At 37.7% G+C, this 10,648-nt stretch overlaps 1 protein-coding gene across 1 annotated transcript; it reads left to right on the forward strand.

The window, feature by feature from the left end:
• The first annotated feature begins 1,699 nt into the window (after positions 1 to 1,699).
• LOC114301013 (uncharacterized) lies at positions 1,700 to 10,023 on the forward strand. The gene is made up of 10 exons (XM_082904069.1): positions 1,700 to 2,434; positions 2,887 to 3,017; positions 3,191 to 3,253; positions 3,418 to 3,507; positions 4,167 to 4,335; positions 4,903 to 5,092; positions 5,419 to 6,260; positions 6,930 to 7,532; positions 7,621 to 7,686; positions 9,669 to 10,023. The coding sequence occupies exons 1-10, from the start codon at positions 1,715 to 1,717 to the stop codon at positions 9,774 to 9,776; spliced, it is 2,982 nt and encodes a 993-aa protein (XP_082760195.1). The 5' UTR covers positions 1,700 to 1,714; the 3' UTR covers positions 9,777 to 10,023.
• The last annotated feature ends 625 nt before the right edge of the window (positions 10,024 to 10,648 follow it).

Raw genomic sequence — 10,648 nt, forward strand, 5'->3', positions numbered from 1 at the left:
AAGTCCTTGATTGAGTGTCGCCTGTTCTGAGGCTCCTACTCTTTGCTTGCGATGGCGTGGTATGCCTACCATGATCTTCTAAGTGGCGAGGGGGCGTATTGCTTTTGTGCCCCTCTCCTGTCGCCACCCTCTTCCCTTTTATCTGGCGCTTCATCAATTCCATGTCCGCCGCCATCTTCTTGATTAACTCGTCCTGCTCATTTACCCAATCCTCCAAAACTTGAGGGTCGATCCTCCGCCCCTGCCTATTAGGACTTGATGAGCGACGAGGGCTGTTACCCCGCCTCCCCTTTGCATCCCTCCGGGGGTTCTGTCGCTGGGGCTCTAAATCTGCCATGGGAGGGATGGAAGGCAAACCTTCGTATCTCTTACCTCCCGCTGGGGTTTGTCCGTCAATGGCGGACTGCGGCAAATCTTCATTGTGCGCCATTGCGTCTAATCTCGCGAGGAAAACTTTGATAAAGAGGTTTTGTTCTTTCTGCGATTCCCACAGACGACGCCAATTGTACGAGCAAGAAATAATGTTCTCGTATAATCCTGTTGATCAAGTCCGCGCTCCTCCAAACGTCGTCGCTTTACTCCCTGAAAACACAAACGTGAGCTAGCCGGCAGGTGTGCGCCGGATACCTTTCTGATGCCTAAGTCAGCAAAATAGACAAATAGACAAAAGTTCTGTGTATTCGGAAATCAAAGTTGTGTTACCTCTCCATAGGTGATGTTATGAGCTTTTATAGGTTCCGTGTGGCACAATCCTAGTAGGACTCTTATTTCTTCATGCAGAGTCCTCTTAGGAATTACTCTCTTGAAAGATAATGCTTATCCTTCAACACCCCCCTCACTGCTTAAACCAAGTGAGATGGTCCTAGCTTGGTGGTATGTCCAAACGACCCAGCTAGCATTGTCATGGCACAATGACAATGTAACCAAGCTAACAATACTCATGTTACATTTATCCCGGCACTTTATGTGTAACATGTACTTCGGCTTCGCTTGTAGACCGTGCTAACCATAGCGTACTTGGATTGAGCTACCCAACAACAAGGTCCTGAGTAACAGCCAAAAATACATCGGCTCAAGATGGTTTGACCGAGCTAACTGTCACCACGCTGACCGTAGTGACCGAGCTAACCACCAAGCTCTTTCGGACCGGGCTATTTGCAAGGCTCCTCTGAACCGGACTAATTACAAGGCCCTTTTACTCCGCCCTTCTTACTGTGGCCCACAGAATGGCCCATTACCCAACTCGGCCCAATTTACATATAAATTACCCTCTCAATATGTAATGAGAATTTGAATTTCACATTAATTTTTTTGTACACATAACATTACTAGTATTACTGATATGATATGAACATTCATCAACTGAGTTGTTGGATTGCCAAAAATGACAATTAGGCTTTGTTTGGCATGTAAGGTTTAGGTTAAAATAATCACAAAAAAAGACAAAATAAGTTTTTTTAACTTAATAAGACAAAATATCACATCCAAATCATAATTATTTCATTTTTTCTCTCACAAAAGTAAAAAAAAATAAAAAAAAATTATCCCAAACAAAATTTTTTAATTTCAAATTAAAATAATCAAAAAATTAAAAAATTAAAAAATTAACCCACATTCTAAATGAATGCTTAGTGAATTTAGAGTGGTTCAAGTCTATAGTCTTTTACCATCTGAAAAAAAGAAAAAAAATGAAGGGTGTCTAGTCTTTTATGCTATGGCCCATATGAGTTCACTCAAAACGTACAAACAAACCATCCAAAGCTTTCCACATCTTAGTCACAAAATAGCTAAATGTTTATATAAATCTTGGCTTCTGTACCATGTACCTGGTTCTCCACTCACCATGTCCATATGCCATCCAATACTTTTCATCATCTGGGTTCTCTCATTATTGATCAGTTTTGTTCTTTCTTCTTCATCTTCTTCATGGTGCCCACCTCACTTTTCTCTCCAAACCGATCGCCAATTCGAACAAAAAAGCGATAGGTTTTGGGAGTTTGAAGAGCAATCCAACAGTTGGGTTGAAGTGGAATTGCCTTATGATCTAGTCTCTTGTGTTGATGGCAACTGTACTACAGTTGGTTCGATTGCTCAGATGTCGAAAAAGACCAAAGATCATCGAGACAGAGAAGACTCTGTTCCTGAACAGAGTAGTAGTAGTTTCAGAAAGAAGGATGGTGGTAAAGGAGGTGTAAAAGTAAAAGAGAACTCTGATATGGTTTTGCCACTGAGAAAGAGAATTTCTTTGATTAAAATGTCCGAGGCATCGATTTGGGTGACCGGTGCAAGTGGGTCTATCTATGAGAGGTTTTGGAATGGAGTGCAGTGGGTGATTGCACCTCATGATTTACCAGTATTGGCTGGTCCTGCAAATTCTGTTTTTATGGTTAATCAAACAATTCTTGCTCTATCAGAAGCTGGAAATCTCTATCAGGTTAGTTTATGTGAAAGAATATGGATACAAATTAATACAAAGAGAGACCTTTCAATCAATCATATTATTTTTCCTCTTCATATTATGTTTTTGTAGTTTTTATGACCTTGTATTATGTGTTTTTATTTTATTTTCTTAACAATCCTAGGAGGGGAATAGGGGAAGGGGGCACTGCATCATTCAGTTGTCAGACTTGAACCCGAGCATCACATCTGATAGAGGAGTGTCTCATCCACCGGGCCCAACTCTTGGTGTCTTGTATTTTGTTCTTATTGTAGGGACAAAGAGGTGGTGGTGGTGGGGTTGGGATTTGATCTTTTTAGCAAGTTTTTAATTGTCTAGTTGGTACCTATGCCAAATTATGGCACAATCACAGTACTGCTTTCTGTTCTGGTAGATGAAAATGGACTTATAAATAACTAAAATTGGAACTGAAAATCTTCCTCTTCCAGATGCATCTGACTGAAAATTCACAGCCAGTTTGGGTTGATTTCCTGCCAACAGTCGATCACAGCACAAAACAAGAACCAGAACAAAATTCTACATTCCAATTGAAATCCGGAGTTATTTCAGATGATTGGGAGTGAGTAAATTTTCTTCTTCTTCTTCTTTGTATTTTTTTAAAATTTAATTTAATTTTTTTCTAGAGTGGGATCATATATTTGTGGGAGACATTAGTCGAATTACCTTATGACAGAAACTTTGTTGAGTTGAATCTCCGCTAACAAGACATTGATTTTGCCGCGTCACCACCAGGAGACTTTATTTCTGCACAAAAAATGGATCACTGTTAGAACTAGTCGGGATTGAGCCTCCAAGGTAAGACTTGCATTAACACAATAAAACGCCATTGCGGCTAATTTTAGCCCTTAAATTCTGGTTCTGCAGATACAATAAATTTATTTCTTCTTTTTTTTTTTTTTTTTTTGGAAAGAAGAAACTTGGATGTTCACTTGGATGTTTTGTTTTGCAAATTTAAATAGGTGGGTAAATCATGGTCGACCTCCCGGTGCAAATGTTGCAGCAATCGCTGATGCTGCTACTGTTAGACCAGAAGTAATTTTCACCCTAAGGTGTGACCTCTCTCCCTTTTCTAATTTCAAGTACCTCCCAGTTTTATTTATTTATTAGTGTTTAGTCACCCACTCATGGTAAAGCAACATCTCTGCACATGGGATAAGACTTTGTACATTTGATTCTTCCCAAATCCTGCAATGATGGGAAGCTTATGCACTAAAACTGTGATTGTTTAGTGTTTAATCACTCACTGAAGGACATAAATAAATGGGTAAATTACACTTTTAGCCCTTGCAGTTCGACTCAAATTTTACTTTAGTATTATTTCAAATTTGAACAATTTGATCTCTACACTTTGAGTCTAGTTTCAATTTGGTCCTTCTGTTCAAGTTGGAAGTTATTGAGACATGTGTCCGTCTCCTGATGTGTACACGTAGAAACAATTAATGAAATTTGGACCGTATGACCAAAATTGAAATTGAACTTAAAGTGTAGGGACAAAGTGATAGGGACCAAAGTAAAATTTGGATCAAATTATATAGGTGAAAAGTGTAATTTACCCTAAACAAATTTTGAGATGTTATGTTTTGGAATAATACTATAGACAACATGTCCAGTGTCATTTATGAATCAAAGTGCACTTTTGCTCTCTTCAGTTTGCAAGTTTATGGTGACAGCACGATATAAATCCAAGCATGAAACTATTTTGTTGCAGTTCAATTGGGGATCTTTATGAATATGACAGAAGCTCAAAGCCATCATGGAAGAAGCACATATGGAGAGAAGGAACAACAACGGAGGATACTTCTCTCATACCATCAAAAGGGTGTGCTTTACATGGCTTTGGTGGATCTCATTCTGTATCCCTATTTCTTTTGACTAAGGTAATCACCACTTTCCAATCACTTACTAAAAGGGCGACCCAGTTCATGAGACTTTGTTAAAACGGAATCTAGTGAGGGACACGTTAAATATTTATACAAGTCCCCTTAAACCTAAGAATGTTCTTCATATTATATTTGGTCTTTAAAGGTCATGACCTGGAGCGATGGCAAGTGGTATCTATTTCTAGCGTTGTGCATGGTTTGAGTCATGAAAATCAGTCACTCCAAAAAAAAAAAAAAAAAAAAAAAATTGAAAAGAAGAAAAAAAATAATGGGAAAGATTGTCTACCTATTATCTCTTCTAGACCATGTTGTATCTACCTTGTAGCTATTACAAGTGCTACATGTTTCTAGCGTCGTGCATGATTTGAGTCACGGGGATCAGTCTCTCCATGAAATAAAAATCAAAAATAAAAATAAAATAAAGGGAAAGACTGTCTATATACTATCTCTTCTAGACCATGTTGTTTTGTTCTTTTCTTTTTCATTTTTTTCATATCTTTGATGTTTATGTGTTATCTTGATGAAAAATGGATACTTATGGTGATCATCATATAATATATGCAGGGTGGTAATTTGGTAGAGAGAAGGCTACACCAAAGAAAGTGGAAATGGATAGTCCATGGAAGCCCAGAAAATCATCACTTGTCTTCTATCACATCAGTTTCCCAAGATGAATTCAATGAAAAAACCTCCTCTTTGTTTCTCACAACAGCTTCTGGATCTGTTTTGGAATATAGAGTCCCAAAATATTCAGGTGAATGAAATTACAAAATTATGTAGCAATCAATGGTCCTACTCTTTCTTTATTCGCTGAAAACTTCAGAAGTTGGCTTACTTCAAGACTGTGTTTGGACCTTTAATTTACAGAGGCAAAAGAAAGGGGATGGAGAAAAATGTTACTCCTACTTCATTTCTTTTTCACTTTCCTATGTTTTTCCCGTCACAAATCCCAAGATCATAACACAAAGGGAAAAGTACCGGGATTATCGGTGTAATTTGCATTGTTATTATGAGAAAATGAACTTTGTTTTTTAAATCAAATAATTAAGTTCTAAATGCAAAGTTTTTACATGAAGACAGGTTCAGCTCAAGACAACCAAATTGAAGAGAATTGGGTGAGTCACACTCATCCCCCGCACGCAAAACTCGCAAGGGGTATTTCAGGGATGCAATTTCAAGTCGGAAGAATAATTTTCCCTCTAGATGACGGTAGGCTTGCAGAACTGCATCTTCCGGGCCTTGGTGGTGAAACTGCAGGCCCAAATTATCAGATCAACGTCCGAAGAAAAGCATCACTCAAATACGTATGGTCGATATTAGACTCCCCTGAGACAGAAGGATGGAATGCAGAGTACTGCACTGAAGAACGTGGCCCCACAAATTGCATCATGGGCATAAAAGACGAACCAAGTGACAAAAATGTTGCAAGATCAATGTCAAGAGGTCGAAAGGGCAGCAAAGAACAACAAAACTACTTATCCCTTGGTGGTATTAGTAGTAGCGATCCCCGCCTGCATACAGAATTGTATAATATGCCGGCTAATTGGATCAACATGAACTTTCGCCTACGAGTGATGCAAGGAGGGAGATCATTTTTTCTCATCACAGATAGCGGGTTGACTTTCGAATATCTTAATACTGAAAATGTGTGGATTTGGCTGAGGCACGAACACACGACAGCGATGAAAGGTGCAGTGGGATACTATAATGGAAGTTTGTTTTTGGTTGATGAGCACGGAAGTTTGCTCATTAGAGAAAGAAGTAGCGATGGATTAGCGTGGATTAATTGCACGGCAATGAAGAAAGCAAGGCCGATTCTTGGAGGCCCTCCGTGGGATAAATTGCCCGGAAAAGGTTTGAGAGTTACAGCAGAAGATGCACTGTTCTTTGTGAGCAAAACCGGAAGATTACTGCAGTTTACAGTAAGTTGCAAAACTAAGCTAAGTAATCTCTGTCTCGATTACTTTTAGGCTATGTTTGGATCCCAGATTCATTTAGGGAAAGGGAAATAGAAGTACTTTAACATACTCATCTTTCATGGGTAACTAAACAAAAATGAGTTTTTTTTTTCAGAATACATACACATTTTCTTCCCAATTTCCTAACCCAGCCAAACAAGAGAATAAATTACCTTCTACTTCATTATCTTTTTCCTTTCTTTTACTTTTCTCTTTACAAATCTCTTGACAAATCATAGATCCAAATACAACTGTAGTGCATCTCACACAATAAATGTACAGGCTAGAAGTAAGTGACTTGAAAATTTTTAGGTTGTGTTTGGATCAAAAATTTGAGGAGGGAATTGCAGAGGAAAAATGGAAATAGGAAGGGAAAGGAGAATTAAATAGAAGCTATTTTTTTGTCACGTCTCCCTTTCTATTTCCAAATGCTGAACCCAAATACAGTCTCATAGAAGTTTTGCTCTTAATTTTTGACAGACAACAATTTCAAGAATCAAACTTCAAATACTAAATAGAGAAAATTCACAAGAAATTTGGTAGTAAATACATTTCAAGAATTATGCTTCTCTTGCTAAATACGTTTCAATTTGAGAAAATCTACGAAGACTGACAACACCCGTTGTTGTGTAGGTTGCATTGAGAAAGTTCAAATGGAAAGACTGTCGAAACCCTCCAAACACCAAAGTTGCCGGTATAGTGGATCAGGAAATCTTCAGGGAAAACATAGTATTTGTCATAGGAAGGAACGGTAGGCTATATCAGTACAACAAAGTGAGCGAAATATGGCATGAGCACCGCCAATCCCAACACTTGGTTTTATCAAGATTGCCCGGAACTGCCATGAGGCCATCTTCACTATCACTAACCGGTTCTCTTTTCATGCTTTCTGAAGACGGAGGGCTTGTTGAATATCACTGGAACGGATTAGATGGGTGGAATTGGGTGGAACATGGAACACCACATAGAAGTGTGACCTTGGTTGGTTCTCCAGGACCGTGCTTTCAAGGTAATCAATTGTTTTTGATTGGTTCGGATGGTAATGTGTATCTAAGATACTTGGATCAGACAACATGGAAATGGAAAAACTGTGGTTTCCCGTATATGGAAAGTACAGCGGTTGAAGATCAGAGACCGGTTGGAAATGAAGAAACTTGTGTCGATAAAGATTTTGCAACAAGCTTTGAGAAAAATGATGACGACCAAAATACTTTCAACGGAAACTGTGATTCAAAGGTTAGGATCATCAGTCTGTCAGCCTATTAGTGAATTTTAGCATATCTGGTAATGTCAAATCAATTGTGACGGTTTTTGCTGTGGACAGGTGGCACCAATACGACCAATTCCCTTCGCAGAGGATTTAGTGGTTTTTGAGCTAAAAGATGGCAGAGTAAGCAATCGTCATCATCTTTAGTATTTGAAAATATATAGCAATTTAATAACTAATGTGAATATATATATATTGTACGAGCACAAAATAATGTTCTCGTATAATCCTGTTGATCAAGTCTGCGCTCCTCCAAACATCGTCACTTTACTCCCTGAAAACACAAACGTGAGCTAGCCGGCGGGGGTGTGCCGGATACCTCTCCGATGCCTAAGTCAGCAAAATAGACAAGTAGTCAAAAGCTCTGTGTATTCGGGAATCAAAATTGTGTTACCTCTACATAGGTTCTGTCATGAGCTTTTATAGGTTCCGCATAACACAATCCTAGTAGGACTCTTATTCCTCCATGTAGAGTCCTCCTAGGAATCATACTCCTGAAAGATAATGCTTATCCTTCAACACCCCCTCACTGCTTAAACCAAGTGAGATGGTTTTACCACGGTTGGATGACAGTACGACCGAGCTAACACTAGCCCTTTGTCATACTTAATCCAATGTCTTCACATGCAACTCATAGCTCGGCTCTCCTTTCACTTTGTACCTCGGTTTCGTCCTGCTGAGACCGAGCTAACTATACCAACCTTCGACCGAGCTAACAAGAGCAAGGTCCTCCGCAGGACGCCCAAATACCTCATCTCTGAATAGTATGACCGAGCTAATCATCACTCCGACCGTGGTGACTGTAACCATATTTGGACCGAGCTAACTATAAGGTCCTTTTACTCAGCCCTTTTTACCGCGGCCCAAAGAACGGCTCATTACCGCGCCTTGGCCTAGCTCGGCCCTAATGCACATAAAAACTCCCTCTCATATATGCTGGCTAATAAAATAAAATTAATGAATCTAAACTTTCATTTAATAAATGCATAAAAACTCCCTCTCATAAATGCAACGCTGTGTAGGGAGATTTTCTCCTCACCTATTTTTGTTTGGTTATAATAAAAAACATATAGGAAAAGAAAGGGAGTGGGAAATAAATTAAGAAATAGGACCTTCTAGAACATCAATTCCTTTTTTATCTATGAGAAAAGACCTAAGAAAACTAGGAGGAAAAATTTATCGGGGAGAGAGAGTTTCATTGTTCATGGCTTCTCGCAGGAGACCATGCAAATTATATTAGACATATTTAATATAATTACAAAGTAAGGCAAAGACCTTGCTGATGGACATGACTGAGGCGTGTGTGATGATGGGCAATGAGAGAGAGTTCCTGAGAAATGATTTATTTTCCTTCTTCAATTTCCAATTCAACCAAACATAGCTGTGATTTGGCATCCTTTAATTCTTCCTCCTTTTCCTCTTCCATTTCCTAAATCCTCCAACCAAGCACAACGTAAATGAAATAGGAAACTTCAAACTATTCCATGAAAACAGTATGTACTGTACATGAAAATTTAGGGCAAGTAAATGAGAAGGAAAATGATACGTACATATGTATATATATATATCAGCATTATCATCATAATTTCATAAATACCGCTGCCACATCATTCTTATTATAAATTCTGTAAATAAAAAAAAATTCTGTAAGCATATCATTTTCTCAAATTAGATACAGAAGTTAAAAAGCTAACCAATCAAGAGAGCTCACTTCTATGTTATAATTACTGTCAGAGTTGACAAAATTGTATTGGTTCAACTAGATTATAACATTTATTATTATCACCTTAGAACCTGTACCAGATATAACTACCCCTTCTTGATTCAAAAATATTATATGTAATGACAGTATGAATCTGAAAAGGTTTGCAGAAATGTAATAAATATATATTATCTTCTACTTCATTTTCCCCCCCCTATCTTTTCCTTCTCTGTTCTCTCCGCACATTCAAACACATCCGAAATGAAATAGGAAGCTTCAAACTATTCCCTGAAAATGTATTGTACATGAAAATTTAGAGCAAGTAAACAAGAAGGAAAATGATATATATATATATATATGTGACTAATTTGGATGATTATTGTTACATACGTGATGACAACAGTTAGCAGAAATGCAAAGAATGGAGAAAAAGGGTTGGTTATGGACACGGACGATGGGAACTCCAGCAAGCTTATGCTTAGCAAATTTTTGGACTGGTTTGGCATCTTGAATTGAATTCAACAAACTAACACAGCACCACACAAAGCTAGAAGCTGATAATGATGGGTGATATAAACATAGATATATAGGATAGATAGATGTACAGTTTATGATGAAAATAGCTACTTTTAAGCAAGCAAACGAGCCATTATTAGCTTCATGGCTCTTGTACAGTTCAGTTATTGTAAAAAGTTACAAATATGTTAACTATACATACACATGTATACATAAAAAAGAGGAAATACCCTTTTGTGAAATTTTTGTGTGAAGAAACACACACACACAACAACAATAACTAACTATGTTTGGATCATAAATTTATGGAGGGACATGTGCAAAGAAAAGGAAAGGGAAAATATACAAAGAAGTTGAAGTGAAAATAAATAAATAAGCCAAATTTATTTATTTTGTTTCCCTTTAATTTTATTTTCTGCTGATGAATCCAAAATACAAAGATGCATTAGCTATCACATACAACTGTTGCATACAATTCTAACTTTCTAGATCCTAATACATTTATGTCTACATTTTCCACTAATTTTGATAGTTATTCCTCACATTCAGATTAAGATAAACTCTCTTTTTTTTTCTTTTTTCTTTTTCTTTATCTCTTCTGTTGAGTCAAGAAGATACTTCGACTTCTTTTTCTTTATATCTTCTGTTGAGTCAAGAAGATACTTCGACCGTAATGTTAATATGAAGCTTGGAGGAACTTGATGAGCATTTGCATAACTAATACAAATCGAGTAGGCTTGATGTATTCAAGGAATTGGACCTACGAAATAGCAAAATAGTATTATGTGCTCAGACCCACTTTGCTACAAATTATTCAATAAACGAAACTCACTATTCTAAGCCAATTTTTGCCAAATTCCATCGTTT

Source organism: Camellia sinensis, chromosome 14 (genome assembly GCF_055761805.1).
Source record: "Camellia sinensis isolate YWXY chromosome 14, ASM5576180v1, whole genome shotgun sequence".
Lineage (NCBI taxonomy): Eukaryota > Viridiplantae > Streptophyta > Magnoliopsida > Ericales > Theaceae > Camellia > Camellia sinensis.

What these genes read in the sequence shown, in the direction of transcription:
- LOC114301013 (XM_082904069.1), top strand. Translation starts at nt 1,715, where the DNA reads ATGGCCCATATGAGTTCACTCAAAACGTACAAACAAACCATCCAAAGC. An exon ending in GTTATTTCAGATGATTGGGA is followed by an intron (nt 3,018 to 3,190) that starts GTGAGTAAATTT and finishes CGTCACCACCAG; the next exon opens with GAGACTTTATTTCTGCACAA. An exon ending in ACGGAAACTGTGATTCAAAG is followed by an intron (nt 7,533 to 7,620) that starts GTTAGGATCATC and finishes TGCTGTGGACAG; the next exon opens with GTGGCACCAATACGACCAAT.